Source organism: Aureobasidium subglaciale (assembly GCF_000721755.1).
Source record: "Aureobasidium subglaciale EXF-2481 unplaced genomic scaffold scaffold_18, whole genome shotgun sequence".
In the NCBI taxonomy this organism is placed as follows: domain Eukaryota; kingdom Fungi; phylum Ascomycota; class Dothideomycetes; order Dothideales; family Saccotheciaceae; genus Aureobasidium; species Aureobasidium subglaciale.
Genome location: NW_013566977.1, coordinates 535,187 through 560,058, shown reverse-complemented (window position 1 = coordinate 560,058; position 24,872 = coordinate 535,187). Strand labels below are relative to the sequence as shown.

The following is a 24,872-nucleotide window of genomic DNA, read 5'->3' as shown; positions in this document are numbered from 1 at the left end:
AGAGGTGAGAGGTGAGAGGTGAGAGGTGAGAGGTGAGAGGTGAGAGGTGAGAGGTGAGAGGTGAGAGGTGAGAGGTGAGAGGTGAGAGGTGAGAGAAGTAAAAGCGGACGCGGACGCGGCGGAGCTGGCGAAGTGAGGTAAACACAGGATTACTGTCACTTGGGAGTTCCGCCGGACCATTGACACGTCCTTCACGTCCACAACGGAGCCAAGACTACCGTCACATGTCACGATTTACGATAGCATGTTGTTTAATCGACCTATGTGGACGAACTGTGAGGGGAAAAAGAAAGGCACAGTTGGATAGACGTAGATATATACTACTTTGCGCATTGATCATAGCTAATCTACCCGCTTTCTAGCAGGAATAAAAGGCCCTAGTCTGTAAATAGTGCACCACTGAACCAGGTCTTATCTCACATGTCTCTATCTCACATGTCTCTATCTCACATGTCTCTATCTCACATGTCTCTGTCTCACATGTCTCTATCTCGTTGATTCTTTCGTAATTCTTCTTGCTGAAGCAGCAAAACTGTCCAACCCTCGAAAAACACTCTTCAAGTGTTTTTTCTTGGCGTATGACCATGTCCTTGACCCAATTACGAGCTATGTACGTGTGATCTATAAACACTCGGTCTCCCTGTTGCTTTCATAGTAGAAAGGCACGATTATATTCCAAACAATGACACCTATGCTGGGAGACAGAAATTCACGGGTTCTCCTTGCCAGCTATCATATTTTGGAATTAATGTGCCTTTTTACAGCCGGTTTACTGCACTATCTAACCACCGGAGATGGAGTTGTCGACTCTCTAGCCTACCATATACGTGTCTGAAGTTGCTGGGAGAAGTCACGGTAATATTTGCAAAAACACGTATCGTCCGCCGAGAGACTGTAGCAATGTCTTTTACCACTTATTCTATCTCATGGGAAAGACTGTGCGGTATCAACGGTAGATCGTAGTTGTAACGGAACCAGTCCTTGTTCCACATTCCAATATCATGAACACTTCGTGATTAACTTCCTAAGGCAGCGCCAACGTACTGCCTCCTCGGAAAAACACTCTGTAAGTGTTTTTCTCGTCCTATGACTATGTCATCTAATCAAGCACACGCTAGGTGATATTTCAAGGCACGGTAAGATATAGTAAGAATGAACCAGCCATCATTGCTGATCCAGAATGCTAGATCAGCTAAACAGAAAAGAAAAGAGTGTTCCACCAGAGATATCAGAAAATTGCAACTTACCTGTGTGCTCATGATTTATTGTATCTAGGAAAGAACCCCAGACAGTAGCCACTTCCCGTGTGAACACCGAAAATGACTAGAACAAGTCAAGGAAAAGAGGAGTTTTAGGGTTAGCAAAGACGGCTCAATCGCAAGTTAGCTGTTTGGATCTGCCATTGAGGGGCTCACCGGACCTTTCGGCCCCGCGGTTATGCTGTGAGGTTGGAAAGGGGGGGGGGACCGAAGGTGTAATCAGTGGATTAGGCTTGCGATGGGTCGAAATTCAGATCTCTGGTAGCGGCCTACTGGTTGGGCTAGGGGGATTGTTGAAACTCATCGTGATGATGACTGTTCACGATCGCTCAGGGCTAGACACAGACATGGGTAGATCGTCTTTGTTGAACGTAGGCACTGCGATGGTGCGAGGCCTGCACTCTGGTGAGCAACTTCCTACGCGGACTTTGACCTGAGCTGCTTCCGCTTTCGACTGCGTCTCGTCGGCTGCCTGGATTGCTCAAGCACCGACACCGGTCGCTGCTGTCAAAAGAAGTTTGCGCCTAACATTCAACATTCAACATTCGCACGCGGTCCGAGCATTTCGAACGAGGAAACATTGATTTGTCTCGAGGGACCATTCATTCCACATCCACTAACCCTATCGTACAATCCATACTCATGAACGTGAGGTAACGTAAAAACACGCAAAAGGAAAAGAAAAAAGACCAAGCAAAAAGAGAAAGGACCGACCCCCTGTAGCACCTACGCTTACATCCGATCCAAAAGAAGAAGAAAAAGTAAACAACAAAAAAACAAGATGCATAGATAGTAGCTTGTCCCAACGACGACAAGCATCATGCAAGATCAAGCAGAACCCGGCTCTTTAGGAGCACAAAAGGCATATCCCAACAACTCATCAGCCGACGGTCTCTTTTCATGCTCAATCTCGAATGTGCGTTCGAGGAAAATCTTGGCGCTCTCGCTAGCCTGCTCAGGCATATCAGGACGGGCTTGAGCAGCACTGCTACCGATCTTGAAGATTGCTTGCAACTGTGTGCAGTTGGGATGAGGATGCACGCCAGTAAACATCTCAACGATGAGACAGCCAAGAGACCAGATATCTGCTTTGCGAGTGTAGGCAGTTTGCTTGACGACCTCGGGTGCCATCCAGAAGACGGAGCCTTGAAGGGAGACACGAGGGCCTGCGCGTTTGCCTGTCGGCGGGACGAGAAGGCTTGATGCTTCGACACGTTTACTGATGCCAAAATCACTGATCTTGACGCTACCGTGATTGTCGACAAGGATATTCGCGCCCTTGATGTCGCGATGGATAATGTCCTTGGAATGGAGATATGCCAGGCCAGATAATATCTGTCTGACAAAGTTCGCAATCAGGGGTTCGCCAAGGGAGCCATAGTTAACGAGCATAGTAGCGACCGAACCACCAGCAACATATTCGAGGAAAATGTTGAGGTGAGAGTCGTCCGAGTTAGATCCGAGATACTGCACGATATTCGGATGTTTGAGTTCGCGCAAAAGTCCTATCTCTCGCTTGAGAGCCTCCACCATGTTGTTCTTCTTGGCGTCAAGGTGTGTACCAGAAGAGGAAGGCATTTCGACTTGCTTGCAAGCCATGAGCTCACCGGTAATGGCATGGAGAGCGAGGTAAACAGTACCAAAGGAGCCCTGTCCAATCATGGCACCTTTCATGTACTTGAGATTCTCCCAACTGTCGTTCTCGAGATGTTCCATCAGCTCATCATCAGACTCTTCACCATCCTCAGCGATGACCTGACTAAGACGGGAATTGAGGGATCCACCGTTCTCGGTATTCGCTGGACTGGTACTGCCGGTGTCATCAAAGTAGCTTTGCATAATGGTGTTGCCTTCCGGATCAGTCACAGCAACATTGCGATCAGTCGAATCAGATCCGCTGTCGGCACCGAAGGAGACGTATGATTTGCGATTCGGTTCCAAAGGTGACTCTTCATCCAAAGGCTCAAGTACTGATGAAGTGATGGAGTCGCGGTAGTTGGACACTGGACGACCGAGACGAACGACTGAGAGAGGGCGAAGTGGCTTGGGTTGATTAGCCGAGCTGAGCCAACTGTCAGCGATTGTAGGAAGTGGTGGAGCGTCTTTTAAGCTCGATGCAACGCTGAAGCTACTGATAGTACTCAGACGATTGGCAGCTCTACTGAGTCTGCGTGAACGTCGAATCGACATGCGAACAGTCTTGTCCATTTCTTCCTTTTCAATATCCGGAAAGTATGAAGTAAGATCTTGTGTAATGAGTTCTGTCGGAGGACGAGCGCCGTAAAACTCCTTGAGCTTACGAGCTCTAGCACCAGCAGTACTGATGGCGGGCTGAGCGGCGAAATACGAATTCCTTTCACGTTCCAGCAGTGATGCAGGAGACATTGGGTAGCTGACGGCAGCCAAGGGTTCACCAATGAGTTGCTCAATTTTGAGGTGACTCTTCGACTTGTTGACTGGCTGCTGGACTTCAATCGCAGGAGGTGAAGGAGCCTCTTTCTCTGCAATCTTCGCGGCAATACGCAATTGTTCTCCTTCAGGCTCTCCAGCATGGATCTTCCTGAGCATGAGACGACCTCTCTCACCACGCACGCGATCGTTGCAGATGCGAAGCAATTCGGTGTCACCCAGACGACGGCAGTACTTGGGATCAGGGTTGAAACCGTCGAGCAGGTAGAAGCAGAAGTTCTTGACGTGATTCTCGTTCAGGGCCCCCTTCTTCAGAGTCTTCAGAACGATGTCATCAGCAGTCTCGCAACCTTCAATGTTGATCATGGAAGAACGACCGCTGTCGAAGATGACTCTGATCAAGGCCTTGTCGGCAGGCAGAGCACTGCTATAGGTGGCAAGGTTGTCGATACTGGGACTCGAGCGGATGTGACCAGCGACAGGACCACCAAAGCGTGGAGGCGTCTCGCCAGGGGTGAGCCTTTGGGATGGCTTGGGTAGGTATGGTGTACTGCTACTCTTCTGCATGGGCATACGAGAGCGATTCTCTTGGTCGATCAAGGGCGATGAAGGACGAGAGTTTACTTTTGCAAGGTCTTGGCCTTCGATGCGACGGGACAGACGCTTGTCGCGGAGGGAGGTAGGAGGAGGCTGTGTTCGTGTGGTGGAGAGCACGGCACGCTCACGCGGTGATGAGGCTGGTAGGGCGTTTGCTTGGGCGTTGCCGTCGAGTGTGGCTAGGGATAGCTGTAGATTGTGGTTAGCGAAGTGACAAATGCGCAGCCGCATGTTGGAGTCCTACCCTGTTCATGTTTCGTTTACTGGTCGTGCGATAGACGGTGGTCCTGAACAGTTTGGCCTGGGAGCCGATGCGGACGCGGTCGCCGATCTTGTTGACACCCATTTCCTTCAAAGTAGCCGGGTCCATGTCCATCAGGTTCTCTCCAGTGATGTTGTTTCCTACATGGCCGTTAGCCTGGCCAACACCAACAGCATGCCCAGCATTGGAGGGTGCCTACTCTTGAAGATGTCGACATATTGGCCGCAGTTGATACTGACCAGCCATTCACCGACGCGTTGTTCATCCCAGTTCCTGTGCAAGCTAGTCAGCGCCTGTCCACAGGGATGCATGGCGACGAACAACATACTTCACTGTGTCGGACATCCTGGAGGAGTCGGAGAACTCTGATTCGGTCGGACTACCATACACTCCGTTGTTGGTAGAGCGAAAGGCTGACGAGTTGTTTTGATACTGAGCGCCTCCCATAGCGGTGGAAAACGAGGGTTTGGAAGCCAGCATGGCCATTGTTGCACGACAAAGCGAGCCTCTTAGAGAAAAATGCGCAAGAGGCGTCCAGGGGCTATTGCTTCATTGTCTGCCGACACAAAGCACTATCGACGATGATGTACTTGTTCTTTCTGTCGCTCGCTATATTGACTGTCGCAGTGTCGTGATTCGGTCGGCCGCTTGGTGTAGAAGCGGCGTGACAGCGGGCGCGGACGTGCGGATTGATGACTAGGACCTCTGCTTTTGTCAAACGTCCAGGTCGCCGTCGTGATGAGTCGCCTCTCTGCTTATGTAGATGATAGCTGAGACACTACCAGCCGACCAGTCGCAGCTCCGGATGATGTGCAGAGGATGAAACGTCAGAGCGACAATCACTCGGTTACGTCGGATTCTGATGCCCCTCAGGCCCTTGAACAGTGACACGGTAATGCGAGCCTCACCGAGATGCTGACCTGCCCGTCGCTTTGTTATCAATAACCACAAGGTCACAACAAGGAAAGACACGACAGACTCTTGGTTGGGTCAATGCAAAATTAGGACGACGCACTCCGAAAAATAGCTGACTCCTCGTCGTCGCGTGCGCTCCGTGCCAAAGCCTCTCATACCTAATCGACTCCATCCAATTGTCGCACTAACTGAACATGAAACGCGCCGCCATTTTTGGAAAGACGCCTCCCAAAAGGGCGTCTCTCATCCCCGACCGCCTAACGGGCAGCTGCTTTTGTACAACTTTGCCGTCATATTATATTGACCAAAGACAAAATAGACCACTGACCGCTCCCCAGCCTCCTCACCCTCATACTCGCATCTAGTGATGAGCTTTAATGAAGAGCGTGCGCGATCTTCCAGAGCCTCGAGCTCGATGCACCACTTTGGTTGTGGCCAGCCCTAGACATGATGCTCAGGCGCGGCTGGGTAGTTTGCATGTCTTCACATGCCATCCATCCATGTAGCTTATGCCTCGTATCGTGCTTGACATGGACCAGCTATTCGATATTGTTCATCAACGTTATGCAGCTTTGTAGGTCATCATCAAGTCGGTCCTTGGCCGGGGCCCAGGGCAGAATACATCTCCACCTGATCTGTCCCGTGCAACACCCGCTGATTTGGGCGTTCCATTTGCCATGGTGTAGCCTCATCGTTCTGCACAGTATCTCACCTCCACTCAAACTTCTAATGACCATCACCCGAATATCCGCGCCAGTGTGGACCTCACTTAGCTGGGCGTCTAGGCGCAGGTGTCAAAACAGGTCGTCGGCCCGTCCTGCAGTCAACAACATATCGGTAACATTCATGGGATCTGCTGGGCGGCCGGTAACGCGGCCGGCATAGTTTTTGCGGTATTCCCTATCATGCTGAACAACCAGCCGGCGACTGTCGAACATTCCGAGTCTTGACCCAAGAACTCGTCTTTCCAAGTGGAGGCACGAGAAAAATCGTAGCGGTTTCTAGCGGGGCAGAGGGTTATCGGTGTCTGGTAGGTTTGACCGGCCCGGCAGCCGTTTGTTGATCTCGGGGCATGTTTGGTAGACACCAGGCTGTTACATGAAACGATGACGCAAGAATCCAACCCTCCATGGTGCCCTTGTTGCATCGTTGCATTGTTGCGTTGTTATGTTGTAGTGAACTCCACGAGCACTTTGACGCAAATAGAAGGCGCAATGCCCTGTCAATCCGTCGTCCAGAGCATAGGGATGTGCGATCGAGGTTGATGCAAGCAGTTGGCGTTCCAAGATGATGTAGCAGGAGCGAACAGATTGGCTTGTGAGATCAACATTTGAAGCGTGTTCGTCTGACTGGGCGCTTCGGTTCGTCTGCCTTGGTATTATCATCATGGTGATTATTGATTGGCGTGGCGTTTTGGTTTCTACCACCCTGCCTACAAACCTGCTACATGTCCTTGTCAATGACGACGTGTGGCTCGTCCAGAGCGCTCTTGAGAAGGAGCTCGTCTCGTGCACCACAAGCAAAAGGGTCAAGGCCTCCACCAACGAGACTCGAGGATTGGGACACAAAGACAAGGCCGACTTTCTCTGATTTGAACAGTGGTCGGGACTGGCTCCCCGTACTTCTGCAGCCCCGCAGCATCGCATCAGCACTCGCATCGCATCGCATTTCATCGCCTGGGCTAAGACTGGCCCACCCTTCCATTATAACCACCCCACGACACGTCAGATCACTTCCATTCGCATATCTGGCCTTCGGAAGCCTGTGAGCGATCCGTGTCAGATTGATAGTGACGATCGAGTGACGCCGTCTAAGATGGCATCTGGAGATGGCTATCGCTCTCCGACAGCGCAGTCTGCTGCAGACAGTTTCGAGCTGCACCAGGACGACGCAGCGCCAAAACTCGACTCTGATAACTATCGCCGACCCAGACCAAGAGGTAATTCGAACGCTGTGAGACCAAGCAGCAACTGCCAACAACCTCCCCCAGTCGACAATGCTGTCAATCATGCTTTCGAGCGCTCTGACGCAGCAGGTCAGCTTGATCCCGCCATTGTTGCTCAGATCACCCAGCAGGTCATCGACAGTCTACAAGCCAACGGCATCGGTCAACAACAACAACAACAGCCGTACTTTCCCCCACATGTCAGATCGACCCGGTCGAGGTCACCTGCCGAGTCGGTTGCTTCTTTGACACGCCCCTACACTCCACCTTCTCCCACTAGGGATACTGGGAGCTACGGGTCGTCATCATCCGAAACTCCCATGTTTGCGGCGGACCCGTACAATAACAGTCACGACTTCTCGAGGCCAGACAAGAGCAGCAGCGATGCATCGCCTGTTCGTACTGAGGCTATCCGATCTCGACCCCAGCAAACTCGTATGCCCTCGACTTTCGAAGAAACCGTCTTGGAAAAAGCGTGGCAGCCTTTGTTCGTGTCGGGCCAGCCCACCTTGAGATTGGGCCAATTTCTTCGAGGACTCGCTCTACATATCATTGAGGACTATGAGCCAAAGCGTAGTCTGGTCATTCCTCCTTCCAAGATGGTACAGTTTTTCAACGATGTCCGACTCTCCTCTGAGATCTACCCATGGCGAGATATCTTTGGCGGTCGTATCACTTGCGAGTCCATCTCAAGGATATACCGCGACTTGCGCTGCCAACATCACTTTGTCCAGTTTGGGAACCACTCGACACCGGACATACCTGCTTTGACTCCTGATGGCTTTAATCAGTTCATGACTGTTCTGATCCAAGCACATCCGGCTATGGAGTATGAGAGGCTCGCAAAGGCCGTTGTAGATATGCCCATCAGTAACGCAGACAACCCAAAGGAACGATTCCCGAAACAGTTGAGCCGTCGCCTCATCCCTCACGTAGAGGACATAACTCAACAGCAACGATTGCATGCCGCCATGGCATCTGATCGTAACATCCAATTGCGCTCGAGTAATCCTATGCCTCCGCCGCCTCCTCCGACATCAATACCGACTCAACAACCTCCTACTTCGCATCCATTTTCAACATCTTTCCCCGAGAGAGAGCGTGCTCCCTACTCCAACTACGCGTCTACAGTGGACGAGGATGACTTGCGTACGGTCCCTGGTCCGATCGAGCGGGAACGCCAACCGTACTCGGCGAAGGAAGGTACTGGAAAGATGTACGAGGACGACCGCAAAAACATCGGTCGCTCGGACGATACAAATCGTCCGTCTCGCGCCAACTCGGCTGCCCCTCATCCGCAATTCGGTCAGAGCAGACCAACAGACATACCTACTCCCGGGCAGAGACATCATAGGCTCTCCGTAAATGGGCAACGACCTAACCTTGGTACTCCCCCGAGTCTTGGATACGCATCCAATCCATACACACGATCTGAGGGTACAAATATTGGCGATGTGCCTACTGCTCAGTATGGCTCGAATATGCACGCGGATGATCGCAGTAGGTATTCTCGACGCGAACAAGAGTCCAAGCGTGCTTCATGGTATCCCTCTCGTGGATATGATTACGACGGTGCAGCTTACGACGACAAGAGAAGACCCCCAGGCGCCTCTGATGGATATGGTATTTACAACGGCCGTCCCGCGGATTCGAATTACTAAGCCTGACGATGGCGACTTCCTCAGGCGTGGTTTCTTCGCGGAGCTACATCACTGTCAGACCGACAAATACTGGATCGACAAGTCAGAGCCGATGTTGGAACTCCGAGCTCTCGGGAGCGTGGTCCCTTCTACTCACCCTCAATCCTAGCATCGCCATCTTGTTCTTTCAAGACTTTCTTTTTGTACTTTCACGTCTCGTGCTTTGACACTGCTTTATCTTCACGCTGTATACCCCTCCAATTATGCTCTCGATCGTTTTTATTTGATTGGTGAACAGCAGGCTCAGGTCAGTCTTGCTGCTTCAGTTTTGCTTGCACATACAATCGTTGTAGTCAATGGGCGTTACATGAATGCAAAGAATCTTTTGACTCACAATGGAATTCTCCCTCCGAGTATGATTGCTGAGCCATTGTGACATGCTTCATCCAAGACAATGCTGCATCTCTTGCACACAGTAGGTATAATTTCCGACCCAATCGACCTTGAACAGGAAACTGCAACCGAGCAACATTGGACACGCGATCCGGGGAAACCACTGACGTCACCGGCAAGCAAGTACCTTGCCTTGGAAGCACTCTCAAGCAAGAACTTGCAGGGGTGGTACAGAATGCATGATCTGCAAAAGTAAGCACTGTTCTCTTTCTTTCAAGACCTACTCTTTGTCCTTGCCTACCTTTTAGTACATCATCCTTCGATCACAAGAAATCAAAGCAAAATGTCGAACAACCAAGAACCCAGCCACGATGAGAGTTTGAGCAACCTGCCTGCGGGCATGACAGACGTTGAACTCGGTGGTCAAAAAGGTGAGACATGATTCTGCACTTTGCCATCTCACATCCTCTTTTCCATACTTCCAATACATCAATACTGATATTACTCCAACACAGGCCTCCTCTCCCCCCTCGGCGACCCTCTAGGCAACGCCCTCAACAAAGGTCTTTCTCCCGTTGGCACAGCAGTTGGTGGACTTACGAATGGAGGATACACGAAGAGCAAGGAGATGGATAAGCCAAAGGAGGAGGAGAAGAGTATTGGTGGGAAAGAACAGACTGGACAGAACCCTTTGGGCCTGTGAAGGGCATTGGTACTGGAGCTATGATGCTTTTATGAGTGTCGGTGTTGAGCGCTATGGAGAGGGAGAAGAAGGGACGCGGTGTCGAGGAAAGTTTCTTGATGATCGTAACGGCAATGAATGACTGTTTTTATGTCACACTTCCCTCTTATACTGTCGCATGTTCGAGGCTCCTCGATGACAGTAGAACCCAAGGTCTAAGACTCCCCTGGACTCGCTAAACGACCTGCAGAGATCACCAAACCACTTTTCTCTCGTCATGGCACTTTCCTCTGGATGCTATGGCATAGAGGCCGGAAAAGCGCTCCTGCTTCGCGAAGTCGCCCCAGTCAATTAACCTCGGACTTCAGGAAGAGCCACAGATCTCAGCGACCTTCTCATAGCTTCAGAAACCTGCCATCAACATTTCAAGCCTATCAGAGCAGGCAGCTTGCACTGCTCACACCCACACCTATCCAACTCCTGCATCAACATAGCATGAACATGCTTCGCAAACATTTCCCCCGATCTAAAGCGACCTCTAGCATGTCCATAGACGTAGTAATCACCGTTAGGGCTCGGAGCAGACTTTTCAGGTACTTGAGGACGAGCTTTCCAATACAGTGCGTATCCTCTAGGTAAGTCAAGAAATACAATGTCGTGTAGAGCGAATTTCTGCCCTGTGTGAGGGTCGGTGAAGAAGTCTGGTTTTGCTGTTGAAGGTATTAGTGGGAGGTGAAGAAAAGGGGAAGCAGTCATCTTGTACCATATGCAGTTGATATACGAGAGAGGAAAGGAGTGGGGTTGTGGATGCGCTGCATGGAGGCATCGTTGATAGGCCATTGACTAGGACTACCATCGCTGTCGCAGCGGCTGAGGGTGAAGGTGTTGCCATTTGGGTTGAAAGGGGCGACATAAGAGGAGAGCCCTTGCTGACCAGTATTGCTATCATGATTGATGGGAAGCGGAGAAGGCTGATAGTGAGAAAAGCCCGTAATCTGCTGGCTCAGGTTGTTGCCCTGCTGGTATTCAGAGGGTACTTGAATTGCGATGTAGTTCTGGAAGTCGAGGGGCATTTGGCCACTGTTCGGTTGAATGATTGGCTGCTGTCCCTGGTCGTAGTTGTTTGGTCGATCAGGAAGAAGGTGTTGATCGCGATAGTGCGTATTGGGTGGACCAGGGAATTGTTGCCCCTGACAGTATGGGTTTGGCTGGTTGAGAGGGTTTTGCTCCGGATAGGCAACATCGAGCTGAGCGGGGAGTTGTCCCTCCGAGTTGTAACCATTATAAGGGCGGTCAGGAGGTTGAGCCATGACTGCTCTTTCGAAGGCTTGCCCTGACTGGACTCTGGGTGGGCAGCAGCCTCACTTATAACCAGAGTGTGCTTGCTGCATGTGATGTTGCAAGTGACTCGTTGATGGTCAATTTGCAGCGACATAAGAAGTTGTAGGATAATCAACATGTCGAGCGAAGACAATGGCAGCCATGATGATGGCACAACGAGATTGGCCCACAGATTGATACTGCCACTATCCTGTAAGCAAGGTGCACTTTGCGGAAAGAAAGGTAACGGACAAAGAGATGTTCACATACTATCGGATTGACCTATACCACTTGATTCGTCAATCAGAGGGTGAACAAGGCCTGGTCTTTACTTTTTTGTACCTCCCAACGGAGCTTGACTGAAAGACAGCACTTCGCTGTCCGTAAAACATTTTCTCTGCAGAAATTGCCGGAGTCTCATTCGTCCTTGTGATCTCTCTCTCTTACTCGCATAAATCCAAAGGGGTATACATCCGCATCCTAGACCATCTCACATGACTAACAACGCCTTGCCTAAACACCGGAACACCTGTTGTCCTCCCATTACCATATCACCGTCAATCTTATTCCCAATGTCTCTCAAAAACCCAAGCTCTTAAATCCTCTTCTGTGCCGGCAAGTTGTTGCGATAAGAACGATGTTCTCCTCCTTGTGTAAAGGCGCGCTTGATGGCGATGCCAAAGATGATGAATGGGAAGGCGAGCACATAGACAAGGGCGTCGGACATGCGTTCCATGAAGGTGCGGTTATCGCGGTTGGGACTCGTCGTCGGCATTGTGGATTGTGTGTGTGATAGTGTGGTCGGCTCTCAGGGACGTGTGATGCAGGGTTTTGTTTGCAATCAATTGTGTCGTGGGAAAATTGACGCGATAGAATGTGCGATTTGATCCTGTTCGTGTTTGTGTTTATAGTTGTAGAGGTGTGAATTGTGCTGTACTGTTTGGCCGGCTGAACTTGTTGCAAGGTACTAAGTAGATATTTGGGGCTGTGGTTACCAGAGTGAAAAAAAGGAGCCGCGCGATTGCTGCCTTTGTTATTCTATTCGATAGCGGCAAGGGCTATTGATTTCATGATACACCCTCGTGGCAATGACATCACCAGCCTCTCAATTCACAGCCTCATTGCCGGATGTCGCGGACTTCGGATACGTGTAGCACCGTGTGCACCAAGGGCACAAGACACAAATCCGATCATCTACTTCTTTGCAGGTAGCATCGCCGCTGCATCTTTGTGCAGCGCAACGGAGGGTGCAATGAAGGTTGATCGAAACAAGAGCACATTGCCGAAGTCTGAATAGCTTGGCTTTGGAGTTTGTCCCTTCTGCTCAGTCGCCACAGGGTTGCCCTATTTTATCGAGTAATCACTTTCAAAATCTAACCGAAGGTAATAGTTGTAACGAGGTGTTTTTCTCTCAAATCTCTTCTTGAAGCTCCTTCTATATCAAAAGACTATCTCTCACATCCCCAACACGAGCCAGCGAAACAATCTCCGACGGGGTGTAGAATCCCATCCAGACAATACCTTCAACGTCGTTGTGTGGACACAAGACTTGCATCTGCTCAAATCTTGGTCCCTTAACCTCGCGTGTAGGTGCACGTAGAACGACGCTGATTGGTTCGTCCTGGAGTCCAGAGAGCTTGTACGAAGCTGTTGCATGTACAGCTTGCCAGTGCCCCAGGAAGTAGTTGTGCTTGGTCGCGTGCGTACGGGAGCATCTGGTATCCACGTGCTTAGAACACAGAGGAGCTCCAGCCCCTATGTCAAGAGCAAGAGGTGGCAGATTCTGACATGTCCCGGAAGCTTCATGACGCTAGCGTGGGGCTTCGTCGACAAATCCTTTCGGGCAACCATAGTGACACGGGTAAGAGTACTTCTACTCGTAGAGCCAAGCAGTGTGGTGCGGTACTTCCATATGTACGTAGAAAAGCCCTAGTGTGGCGTCTGCAGGTAGGATGTGTTGACACCAGGGAATGGGACATTAAAACCGACAGTTGGCGAGGAAATCGTCGTCTTTGTCGGCTGCCTCGAACGCAAATCGCTGTACGAACTCTGGGTTGGCCCCCTGTGCTGTGCAACGGTCTCCATGTACAGTTCGTGTTCTCCAAGATGAGAAGAAGGAGGATATACGGATGAATCAGTAGAGAGGCCAGCAGCAGAGCTTTGGTGTATCTCCTGCTACCCGACTGTCGAAGCCAAGTTCATACTGGAAGATACCAAGGAAAGTAAGGTCCTCAAAGCGTGTACGGCGTGAGGTAAGAACAACCAGGTCGAAGTCAACGATAAAGTCGTTGGAGTAACACTAGCCGCACAGAAGAGCGCGAAGGGCCTGAAATGAACGTGCGAGAAGTGGTTGCCGGACGAACATGAGTCTCCGTCTACCGTCTGAGTAAACGTTGCGTACGAGATCAAACAGAACGCCTGACTGCGGACATGAGTTTGGCTCGCATTGCTCAAATACCATCTGGCCAAAGCTTCAAAATCAACTGGGGTAGAGCCTCTCCTCTTCCTCGGACTTTGCACTGCCAGATATCCAAATGTCTTTCCATCCTCGCGACCGGAACCTTGATCCGGCCTTTTGCTGTCCTGTTTGTATCAACGCTCTCAGTCCCTTCTGGTTGGCAAACCCTGTCACGAAACAGACAATCCAGAACATGAGCGCGACGACTGCATACTTCCACTTTCTGGATGCAGCAGGCACACTGATTTTGTTCGCCGCCACGGTCTTCGAGCTGGCTAATACATTTCCAGCTTTATCCACCGCGATAATGCGCAAAAAGCCGTAGTCACCATCTGGCATTTCAATCTTTGTCTCGAACCCGTCTTTGTTTGTGTTGACAGCATCGGTGAAAACGATTTTATCACCAGAAGTCGCGTTGGCTGTTTGCAGCTTCCAGCCTGTAACTTCTGTCGCGCCGTTCCAGCTCACAAAGGCATATCCATCTTCGTGATCGAGATAGATGTCTGGTTGTGTATTTGGGCGGCCAATCCAGGTGGCGGCTCTGAACGCGCGGTAAGAGTGGACAAATCCAAAGGGGAAGAACATAGCCGGGTTGATGTGAATATCACAAAGCACTGCACCATCAGAACTGTACTCGGTGAAACCTGCATGATAGCCCCATCCCAGTAACACATTGCCAGAGTTCAGGACTTGCATGGAGCCTTGTTGAGGTGATCCTCTCGCTCCAGGATTCATGTACTCTTGGACAAGCTCGACAGTCATGTTGTCGGTATCCAGCTGTACCAGTAGTCCGCGGCTTATCTCGCCGTTACTTTCCAGCAGCTCTTCATGCCATTTCCTATACCTCGTGTTGTCGAATATGCTCAGCCGATTGTCGTCTTGTACGGAAACGTGGTGTTGCCAAGCAAAGTCTGTAGCATAGCCATCGGATAGATCCTCGAAATCATTGTTGCGACCTCCCAATGTCCAGAGAAGCTTTCCAGTCCTGGCCGAGATGCACGCAATACTGTGCATGAAGCGAGACGAGACAATGTAGTCGCCGTTAATATCCTTGTCAACACTGTTGATATGAAAGAAGTCGAACGGAGCTTCGGGACTTCTGCCTGCGGCATCTATAGGATAATAGGTGTCGTTGACGGCGAAATGGTCTGAAGCACGCCATTCAAAGATGATCTCACCAGTCTCGATGTCAACCTCACGAAAAAGACTATCGTAGATCCAGCCTTGGCCTTCAACTCCTAGGGTCGACAGATCTCTTGCAACAGTGTCGTAACTGGTAAGTAGGGCTGTGTTGTCGGTTGTGATGGCGTACTCATGGAAGTCATTCTCCAGCGTGCTCGCTGCAGAAAATTGTTTAAACACCTGGTAATGAGAGTCGAGCTGCGGATCATACATCAGCATGATTAGCAAGTCAGCGTGAGTGAACCAATACTGACCATGTAATACGTGCCGAGCCCGAAACCAAGACTGATGTCTCCGGACCAGAAAGTTAGGTATTGCTCGCCCTTATACTTCTGCACCTTGAGGTTCATCACGTAGGGACCGAAACTCTCGTCCATCCAAACCAGTTCTCCGTGTCCACCTAGCATGATCGCAGCTGGTTCAGAAACTGCAGTGCCGCGTAAACTCAGCAAAGTGTACCCTTGGGCACATTGTTCATCCCATTGGACAGTGTTGGTGAGCGGCGGGTGCAGAGGCGCTGATTTGAAAGACTGCTGAGGATATCGTCCTAGAAGACCCCATTCGTATGCTGTCGATCCCCAAGACGCACCGGAAAGATTTCGAGTGCCTTCGACGAGAGCTGACAAGAGTGTGAATGCTACCAAGACTAGCATCTGGCAGGAGGATGGACATGCGAACGACCAGGGCATAGTTGAGCAAATGTGTAGTGAAGGCAAAGAATGAAGATGGTCCTGATATTGGCAGGCGGGGACCAAGCCATGAAGAAGTTTCCTGAACGAAAACACCCCCCCATTACGCCCTCAAATCATCTCGCCCTACGTACGGTGCTGTCGTCGCCCTCGGGAATAGGGCAGTCACAGTTATCGATCGCCATCTCTGCCATTTAGGAAGACTCCGGAGACCTTGACGCTTGGCCCGCGGGGGCTATTTGGGTGATATCGATCCTGATCCTACCTGTGTGGGGAGAATTCTCCGATATGGCACAAGGCTGCACTGTACCTGGGAAGGCTGAGGCCATTTCATATGTATCGACTCGGGCGCGTTCACTCGTGAGGAACGCGATATCGATCTGAGCTCACAAACAATATCATAAGCCACATGAGGATGCGTGTGGAGTCTGTCAAGCGTGATGAACATTTGTGGTGGCCGCCGCGGTGGTCGATTTTTTTTGAGTAGCTGTCGCGTGCCCATGACGACAAAGACTTGGCTGCCAAGTTGGAATCAACGCGGCTCTCGAGACTGCCTTCTGTCATGAATCGTGTTGACGAGGGATCCTTCTTGATATCTTCTGGTTTTCCACACCGACCCAGCATAGGTTATATGTCTGCAGCGTACATGATCTTTCAAACTAAAAAGTGCTAGAGCTGTTACTCAAGTAAATTGCATGGTTGTTTTTGGGAGAGAATTGGAAGGAACAGACGAAGATCATGATGGTCTGCTTGTTGTCAACGGTCAGCTTCCGCGGCCTGCTAGTAGCCGAAAACGGCGAGCGCTTAAATTCTGTCATTCTCGGACACTCACCTCCAGCCACCAAAGAAGAGCGGCGACACGCTGTAGCAAGGCACAGGGATTTCTTGTATCAACAAGACCGGCGCTGGGACCTGAGCAAATGACATTCCTCAGCAATATCGGTACAAGTTGAGAAAGCATTGTGCTTCGGAACAAGTACAAGAGAGACAGTGTTCAGCGCAAGAGGAAATTATACCAATTGTTGATAGTGAAGCTCCGCGCGCTCCAAGACACATACCGGAAGGCAATCGAGTCAACGAATACGCTTGAGATACAGGCTATGATCTAAGCTAATTCTCAGCGAAACCGTGCGAGACATTGTATAGGAAGTATTGACATCAGGTATGCTTCATCCTGGTGTTATTGGCGAACGAGCAAGCTCTTGCGATGATCTAAGCACGTCAACTCGGACTCCATAGCAGAATAAATCTATCCTCATACCCACCTCTAGAGTAGACGAGTCACCAGAAGCGCTTCACTCATCACTTGATGTATCCACCTCCCATAGCTGTCTGCGCTACCTTGCCCCAAAAGCCTTTGCCCTCTGATTGGCTTTTGTGCCAGTCCATTTCTGCCTTCAATGCCGGGTTGACTCCCTTGGCTCTCAACTCTTTCTTCGTTTCCTCGTCGTAGTAATTTTCCCAATCGACTGGTTTACCGGTGCTAGGATCGATCGGTTTCGCGGAAGTGTTGGTGTTGGGTGTGATCCCCCATTTTGACGCCACATCAGCATCTGCCGCGTTTTGATTTGTTGTCGAAGTTTGCTGAGGCATCGTGTTCTCTTTGACGAGTTGTGGTGTTGTGGACTCTGGGCCCAATTGTGTTGGAGTGTGGAGGACCCCACGGGGCCTTCGTACTATTTAGGGATGTCTACAACATGTTTGACGTCATGTAGTTCCGAAGGATTTTGGACTGTGCCTTCTTTCCTGTGATGATCATCCTTATTCCTACCGAACCATCCATCTTGGTATGTCAGAACTTCTGTTATTTGTCTCTGCTGCGGTCGCTCTTGCTAGATGACGGTGGCAGACTGAGGCGTCTTCGAGACTGCGTTGGTTTACGACGCGTGCCGGAAGCGCGGAAGATTTCCGTTGTAGAGCCAGGCTGAATTGGCAAATACATGAGTGCACGTACGGCACCGCACCGCAATTGCTTCCATCTGAAAATCCCTGTCCGAGACATGATACTGAGGTCATTCACAGATTTTTGCGACCGACTATATTGTTTAAATACAATAGAAGGTCTAATTGAAGCCTACAGCTAGCGGACATCAACGCATACCCACCACCAGTGCCCCCACAATCGTCATGCTCAACATTGCCATCTCCCGTGGTCCATGGAAGACCACACGAGATCTGCCAATGCGCCAATCCGCATATCTCCTTTGAGAAGTTTCATGAACGGTAAGTCTGCTGCAAGCTCCCTCCAAGCCCAGCTACGAAGTTCGGCAGTTATCATGCTATCCATGCCAAAGTCTGCCATCGGGCGCTCCAGCGACGTGGTAAGCTTATCCAGTGAGACCAACGTGAGTTTAGAAAATTGTTGGAGCACGAGATCCTTGACTGCGAGTTGAACTGCGTTCTCGTTGTTTGACGCCGCTGCTGCTCTGAGCCTTGTCACTGTATCTAGTGTTTCGTCACTTTGAGACACAGCGCTCCCTTCGCTAATCTGCGCAATAGCAGTGGCTATATTGCAGAAACGAGGATCTGCGAGCCATGATGACTGCATAGCCGATCCGGCGAGCATGCCTGGTTCCAGGCCCGTAATGATTTGTGCAACACTGAGCGGGTCGTGTTTGGACATGGATGAAATGGCACCTCGAGGTCTGCAAGCAGTCTCCATCATTCTCAAGAACTCATCTTCGGGGATACCATAGATGTTCCGCTGCTCGAAAGCTTGCTTGACTTCAGGATGATCCTCCACATGTCCGACTCCAACAATCATTCCAAGTGCAATAGAACACGCTTCCATACCCAAACTCCAACGGTGTCGGGCCATGGAGTCCAAGAAAGCATTTGCAGCAGCGTAGTTGCTCTGTGTCGATGCACCAGCGATACCAAGAGTCGAGCTAGTCATGACGAAAAAGTCTAATGGTTCGTGATATAGTGCCTGGTGTAGGTTGATTGTTCCCTGTATCTTTGGAGACAGAACACCCTGCCAATTTTCGATGGACATGTCGTCGAAGAATCTGCTATGTAACGCCATGGCTAGCTGCATGACTCCTCTGACGGGCGTCTTGGCTAATGAGACGATGCGATGCACATCTTCAAGACGACTAACGTCACCCTTGACGACTATACTTTCGGCGCCCATTTTTGCTAGCTCTGAGATGAAGCTTGCCACTACAGGTTTTTCGGCACCTGATCTTGATAGGAACAAAAATCGTCTCGCACCTTGTGAGAACATCCATCTCACCAGACTTCGGCCTAACCCACCAAGGCACCCAACTAGGACGTATGAGAACTCCGAGCTGAACTCAACTTGTTGATAAGGAAGATGAATGGGTACTAAATCTCCACGATCAAACGTGAGGACGATATCAGATGTCGCGTTTGGCTTCGCCACTGCAGCAACTGCACGCGGTAGCTCCGAAAGACTGAAGGTCGCGCTTGGGGAAATACCCTGGATTGTACCATGCCGCAAAAGATCCAAGACTTCACCCACAAGAGTCGTCGCCTTTTGAGATTGTGCCGCAATCATGTCGTTCATGTCAAAAGAAGACAGCGAGGCACCTCGCACAAAGACTGAAGGATTAAGCAAGCTGATATTGGGGAGCTCCGAGCCTTCCAGCGTATAGATGAGACGGCCGTCCTTCGCTAGGGTTTGCCAGATTGTAGGGGAGTTCGTGCTCTTTGGACATGTCAACGCTACATCGATTCCCTTGCCTTCTGTCAAGATGTTCGTCTGCTGCGTCAGCATCAAGCTCAGGATGCAGGATGCATACGATACGACATCTGGGTGTTCATCTTGGAAGGAGATCTTGCCTTCCTCTGAGTCAAACGCTAGAATAACGCTGCATTCAGAAGCTTGCGCATATCGTGCTATTGCGATGGCTATTGCGTCCGGTAGACCTTCGGCCAGTATTATTTGTCCTTTGCGTATGTGAGCTATATTACGCATGGTGTGAATTGCCACGCAGTATGGTAACAATGAGGTGATGATGTCTCCTGCATCTTCCTCAGAGAATAACGCCTCACAAGCACTTTCGCTCACGACGAAAGAGCTATCGAACCTGCCTGGATAGCAACAAATGACTCTGTCACCTGGTTGAAGTCTTGTAACTTGGGCCCCGCTACACTGTACTGATGCAACGCATACATTGCTGAAGTAGTCTGAAACTTGGTTTCCTTTGAGGATAGCTGCTTCACGAGGTCCAAGGGCGTATGCCAGTGGTGTCAACTGAATCTCATCCGGTTCGATGTGAAGGGAAGACACGGGCTTCCTCTCAAAGTAGAAGCTTTCCACACGGCCGACTTGCCGGAAAGTCAGCTCTAGATTGTCTTCCATCTGGCACATCATTGGTTCAGGCTTCAATTGGTGTTCAGCATCGCGGTTCAGGTCGCTATCCAGAACGTATCGACCCGCATACACGAAACCGCTAGCAACAATAAGTTGGTCATCGAGGACACAATCGACATCTTCGCATAAACGGTGCTCATGGTGGACAATGGCTGTTGCCAGAAATACGTCGTCGGCATCATCGGGATCCACATCGATACTCGACAGCCGAAGGGAAGGCTGTGCCTTTGTAATGGACTTTGCCATACCAGAGATGATCGAGAATTCTGGGACCTTGCCTTTCAGAAGCCCACCTCGTGTAACCCACATGAGAGACGAGGCCATTCTGAGTAGTGCCTTCACCGCGCATAGTTCTTGACTGGTCATGTCAACGAGCAGCGGACCTTCGAGCTCAGCCATCACAAGAACTCGAGAGCCCTTGGTGATACTGAATTCTGAATCTGCTAAAGCAACGCGCCGAGTCTCGATGCCCTGATCCTTGGCGCGAGCTTCGACAGCTTTGGCTAGTGGACAGAAAAATGTTTTGTATACGAGCAAGAGTTCGGCGTCATTTGAGACGGACATGAGGCCGGAACTAGTGTTTGTTGGCAGGAGATCTCCATCAATCTGGTCTTTGTCGATGATAGGTTGCCAAACAAGCCGCGTAAATGGCTCGCGCGCTCGTTGAGACTCCTGGTCAGCGAAACCACCTTCGAGGGACATCAACGAGATCGTCATCTGCGCTATCAGGACATGGTCCGAACTAAAGAGTTGCGAGGATCCATGTACAGATCGCATGCCACGTTGCGCACCATGGCTAGAAAGCAGACACCAATCTGACAGTTGGGATGAATCTGATGTCCGCCATATTGCCAAATTGTCGACTGTGGTAGGAAGATACGCCTTCGAAATGCCTCTAATGTCACCTTTACACGCTGCGATGACAGCGAGCTGTATACAGCCATCCAGTGTCGTGGGATGGATTGCGTAATGAGATTCCTGGGTCATCAAACCTTTGGTTGTCTGCATGTTGATCTGCGCAGTCGCGCTGTTGTCCTTCGCATTGGTACTAATCTGTCTCAGGGGACGAAAACTTGGGCCATAATGCAATCCGATCTTGGCGAGCGCCTTGTACCAGTCTCCATGACTTGCATCTTCAGGGTCGGCCTTATAGACATGGTCGTCAAGAGTGCTTGGTACTGTACTTTGCTCGTGAAACACAATTCTTCCAGCAGCATGTTCAGTCCACCCGTCGTCTGCGCTGGCCGAGCTCAGATTGAAATCGAACGTATTATGACTCCCCTGTGACGTAGAACCACCCGCTAGATGAAGATCGAATAGAATTTCAACCTCACCTTCCGACGGAATTACCAGCGGCGTCTTGATCGATAGGTGCTGAATTATGTAGCCGCTAACCACTGCTCCGGCGAATTCAGCAGACTGCGTCACTGCTTCTATTGCCATGGCACAGTATCCAGCTGCAGGAAAGATCACATCATCACCGATGCGGTGATCCGATAGCCATGGGACGTTTCTAATCTTCAACTTGTTACGCCACGTCGGATTGAGAGCAGAGGAGACCACGACAAGAGAACCCAACAGATCATGCCGGGCGTGCTCCCGAAATCGCAAACCTTGACTCAATCTACTTTCGTTCCAAAGATGGCCGCTCTCATAGTTCCATTGATAAGTGGGTAGGTCTGGCAAGTGTCTATGCCTCTCTCCAGCCAAGCCGTTCACAGCTGCCATATTTATTGGGTAACCTGCACTCCAGAGGTTGCCAGCCAAAGAGATGAGGTTCTCAACATTATCGCCATTGCGGATGATGCTAGGCATGTAACAAAGCCTTTCTGGCGTTATTCCAATTGCATTTCGGATCTGTTTTATTGGACCGGATAGTGCAGAGTGCATTCCAATCTCAATCAGACAATTAACAGTAGGCTGTGATGCAATTAGGGACGACAAGGCGTGTGTGAAGTTGACTGGACTCTCCAAATTTTCCCTCCAGTATCCAATCCGAACTTGATCTGAACAGCTCAAGACCCTTCCATTGATGCATGAGTACATCGGGACCTCGGATGGTGTTTCAGGAGAAGTTTTCGCGAACGAGGACTTGAAGAAGTCTTCGTAGTATTGGCCAGCATCCTTGACAAGGTGCGAGTGATATGCATTGCCAGAGGTATCGAGTATTCGTGAAAAAATACCTTCCTTGTTGAGGCGAGCATGTATCCTACTAATGATGTCCACATCACCACTGAGAGTAACACTCTCGGGCGAATTCTGGCAGGCAATCACTACATCCGACTGATTTACCAGATAGAGCATAACTTTGTCGGCACCTAGACCTACAGCCATCATTGCTCCAGGTCTACCATGCTCGCTCACTGCAATACCACGATAGTAAGCTATCGCGATGGCCTCAGTTTCTGTCAACAGTCCTGCTGTAAATGCTGCGGCGACTTCGCCAGAGCTATGCCCAACAACAGCTCTTGGGTGTATACCCCAGGATCGGAGGAGGACGACTAAAGCGATCTGAAGTGCAGTGCTCAGTGGTTGAGCAAGAGCCGTTTCGTGCATACGACTTTGCTTTGCTGGCTTCGATAATTCCTCGACCAGACGCCAGTCCGGGACGATCGACTGTGCGTCAAGTGCAGACTGTAAAACAGCCATTGTTTGACGGACGATAGGATACTGCTGGATCAACTTGGAGCCCATGGTCGGCCATTGCGCACCTTGACCTGTGAAGACGAATGCCACAACCAAAGCCTCCAGCGGTGCCTCGACTCCGTACTGCACTCTATCTAGAAGAGACTGCGACTCGACTTCCGTACCAGCGATCGTTGCAAAAGCCGTACATGAAAGTCTGGTTCTTCTATTAGCCAGAATATATGCAACACTCGCTGCAGGATGTTTATGAATCATGGTTGCTAGTGCAGCAATATTCTTCTCAAGGGTAAGCCGATCATGAGCTGAGAATACCAACAGGTACCTCTTGAGCGTCTGTTCCATATTCGTGATAGTGTCAGCTTTCAAACGGGTAATTACGGTATCATAGGACTCTTTCAAGACTGAGGGTGTGCTTTCATAGCCTTGAGCAGGCCGGATAAGGATCTCAGATGACTCGATAATGCAGTGCGCATTCGCACCTCCGTATCCAAAAGAGTTGATGCTCACTCGTTTGGGGAGCTTTGCTGACCAGGGTATAGTTTTTCGAACAACAGCAAGTCGGCCATCTCTGAAGTCGATAGCCGTGTTGAGAGTCTCGACCCCGACTGTGGCTGGGATCAGAGAATTCTCAATACTCAATACTGCCTTTATAACGCTTGCAAGCCCGCTTGCACCTTCGGTGTGGCCTATGTTTGTCTTGACTGAACTCAGAAATAGGGGTTCGTCTGGCGTCCGACCATCGGCAAAAACATCCGCAACGGCCATCGCCTCTATTGGATCACCCACCTGCGTTCCAGTTCCATGACACTCGAAATAACCAGTCTGTCTAGGATCCAGGTTTGCATTAGCATATGCTTCTCTGATGACATTCGCTTGACCTTCCCAACTGGGATGATTGATGCCTTGGCTCTTCCCATTACTGTTCACTGCGGTGGATCTGATGACCGCACGGATGTGATCTCCGTCAGCCACAGCGGTTGAGAGCTTCTTCAAGTATACTGCACAGATGCCTTCGCCTCTACCAAACCCATCCGCACGCTCGTCGAAAGTGTGACATGTCGATGATGGAGACAAAACTCCAAGTCGCACACTGGCGATGTGCTGCTCGATGTCGTTTATGATGTTCGTGCCCCCTACCACAGCGGCTTCAGAATCGCCGACGATCAAACTTTGACATGCAAGGTGCAAGGCGTAGAGAGAAGATGAGCAGGCTGTGTCGACTGTCATGCTTGGTCCTTTGAGGTTGAAGACGTAGTTGATCCGGTTGCTCAAGATTGTCATGTCGCTGCCGGTCATCTCATAAGGTAATCCATATTCCAAGTCTCTTGAAACCATGCGTCGCATGTCATTGGTGAAGCATCCAACGAAGCACGATGTTTTTGAACCGGAGAGCTCCTCGAGAGTGGCTCCAGCATCTTCGAAACTTTCATACACCACCTCGAGCAGTTTGCGTTGCTGGGGGTCCATCGAAGAGGCCTCGAGAGGGCTTATTCCGAAGAACGAAGGATCGAACTGGCGCAGGTGATCATCGTGGCTAAGAAAGTATCCTCCAAGTGTATGTATGCTTCCGGGTCTAGTGCCATCAGGATGGTACCACGCATCAAGATTGAACCGGTTTTTGGGCACTTCTGACCATGCGGATTTGCCAGGTCTTAACAAGTTCTCCCAAAGTTTGGACGGTGTGTAAGATTCTCCGGGCAATCGACAAGCTTGGTTATTGTTACTTGCTAGGCTTTGAATAACTGCTCAAAAGTCTTACCAACTCCCACAATAGCGATAGGCTGGTAGTCACTGTCTGGCAGCCCGAAGAGATTGTTATCATTCGTCATTGTGTTTGACTTTCAACTGGGCAAGTCGTCTCTATCTGTCATGAAAGCAGGAATAGTGGGCTTCGCAGCTGCTCAGGCAAGTGCGAGACGATGTGTGGGCCATCTTCGACCTTTGTGCCGAGATTATCTCGCCACGTTCGCTTGTGTGTGCTATCATGACCATGTCTGCATATCAGGCAGCCAACAAGCGCAGCGCAAGGATATAGTTTGTAGAAGGATGGACGCTGCAGGTGGTGGGTGTCCCGGCGCGAAATTTACAACAGGTCTGTGCGCAGACACCTGCATGCCCTCCCATCGCGTCGCAGTT

The 24,872-nt window shown here is 50.4% G+C and overlaps 8 protein-coding genes across 8 annotated transcripts; 3 read left to right on the top strand and 5 right to left on the bottom strand.

Annotated features, from left to right (window-relative positions):
* Positions 1-2,087: 2,087 nt before the first annotated feature.
* On the bottom strand, positions 2,088-4,974 carry AUEXF2481DRAFT_67970 (uncharacterized protein; the record flags this gene model as incomplete). Its single annotated transcript, XM_013486188.1, has 4 exons — positions 2,088-4,454; positions 4,510-4,667; positions 4,727-4,800; positions 4,856-4,974. 4 exons carry the CDS (start codon positions 4,972-4,974, stop codon positions 2,088-2,090), a joined length of 2,718 nt encoding a protein of 905 aa, XP_013341642.1.
* A 778-nt stretch (positions 4,975-5,752) lies between these two features.
* Positions 5,753-6,578, top strand: AUEXF2481DRAFT_359731 (uncharacterized protein). The gene has a single exon (XM_013486248.1). It carries the CDS (start codon positions 5,890-5,892, stop codon positions 6,325-6,327), a length of 438 nt encoding a protein of 145 aa, XP_013341702.1. The 5' UTR covers positions 5,753-5,889; the 3' UTR covers positions 6,328-6,578.
* A 417-nt stretch (positions 6,579-6,995) lies between these two features.
* On the top strand, positions 6,996-9,198 carry AUEXF2481DRAFT_359698 (uncharacterized protein). Its single transcript, XM_013486247.1, has one exon. The coding sequence runs from the start codon at positions 7,258-7,260 to the stop codon at positions 9,046-9,048; it is 1,791 nt and encodes a 596-aa protein (XP_013341701.1). The 5' UTR covers positions 6,996-7,257; the 3' UTR covers positions 9,049-9,198.
* A 565-nt stretch (positions 9,199-9,763) lies between these two features.
* AUEXF2481DRAFT_7155 (uncharacterized protein) lies at positions 9,764-10,123 on the top strand (the record flags this gene model as incomplete). The annotated part of the gene is made up of 2 exons (XM_013486068.1): positions 9,764-9,851; positions 9,936-10,123. 2 exons carry the CDS (start codon positions 9,764-9,766, stop codon positions 10,121-10,123), a joined length of 276 nt encoding a protein of 91 aa, XP_013341522.1.
* A 258-nt stretch (positions 10,124-10,381) lies between these two features.
* AUEXF2481DRAFT_359659 (uncharacterized protein) lies at positions 10,382-11,746 on the bottom strand. The gene is made up of 3 exons (XM_013486246.1): positions 11,693-11,746; positions 10,866-11,628; positions 10,382-10,812 (listed from the first exon to the last, which is right to left on the bottom strand). Exons 2-3 carry the CDS (start codon positions 11,410-11,412, stop codon positions 10,520-10,522), a joined length of 840 nt encoding a protein of 279 aa, XP_013341700.1. The 5' UTR covers positions 11,413-11,628; positions 11,693-11,746; the 3' UTR covers positions 10,382-10,519.
* Positions 11,747-11,839: 93 nt separating this feature from the next.
* On the bottom strand, positions 11,840-12,369 carry AUEXF2481DRAFT_42460 (uncharacterized protein). The gene has a single exon (XM_013486154.1). It carries the CDS (start codon positions 12,195-12,197, stop codon positions 12,018-12,020), a length of 180 nt encoding a protein of 59 aa, XP_013341608.1. The 5' UTR covers positions 12,198-12,369; the 3' UTR covers positions 11,840-12,017.
* Positions 12,370-13,901: 1,532 nt separating this feature from the next.
* On the bottom strand, positions 13,902-15,845 carry AUEXF2481DRAFT_90828 (uncharacterized protein; the record flags this gene model as incomplete). Its single annotated transcript, XM_013486209.1, has 2 exons — positions 15,317-15,845; positions 13,902-15,260 (listed from the first exon to the last, which is right to left on the bottom strand). Exons 1-2 carry the CDS (start codon positions 15,749-15,751, stop codon positions 13,902-13,904), a joined length of 1,794 nt encoding a protein of 597 aa, XP_013341663.1. The 5' UTR covers positions 15,752-15,845.
* A 1,899-nt stretch (positions 15,846-17,744) lies between these two features.
* AUEXF2481DRAFT_110421 (uncharacterized protein) lies at positions 17,745-24,760 on the bottom strand. The gene is made up of 2 exons (XM_013486245.1): positions 24,496-24,760; positions 17,745-24,445 (listed from the first exon to the last, which is right to left on the bottom strand). The coding sequence occupies exons 1-2, from the start codon at positions 24,563-24,565 to the stop codon at positions 17,883-17,885; spliced, it is 6,633 nt and encodes a 2,210-aa protein (XP_013341699.1). The 5' UTR covers positions 24,566-24,760; the 3' UTR covers positions 17,745-17,882.
* Between the last annotated feature and the right edge of the window lie 112 nt (positions 24,761-24,872).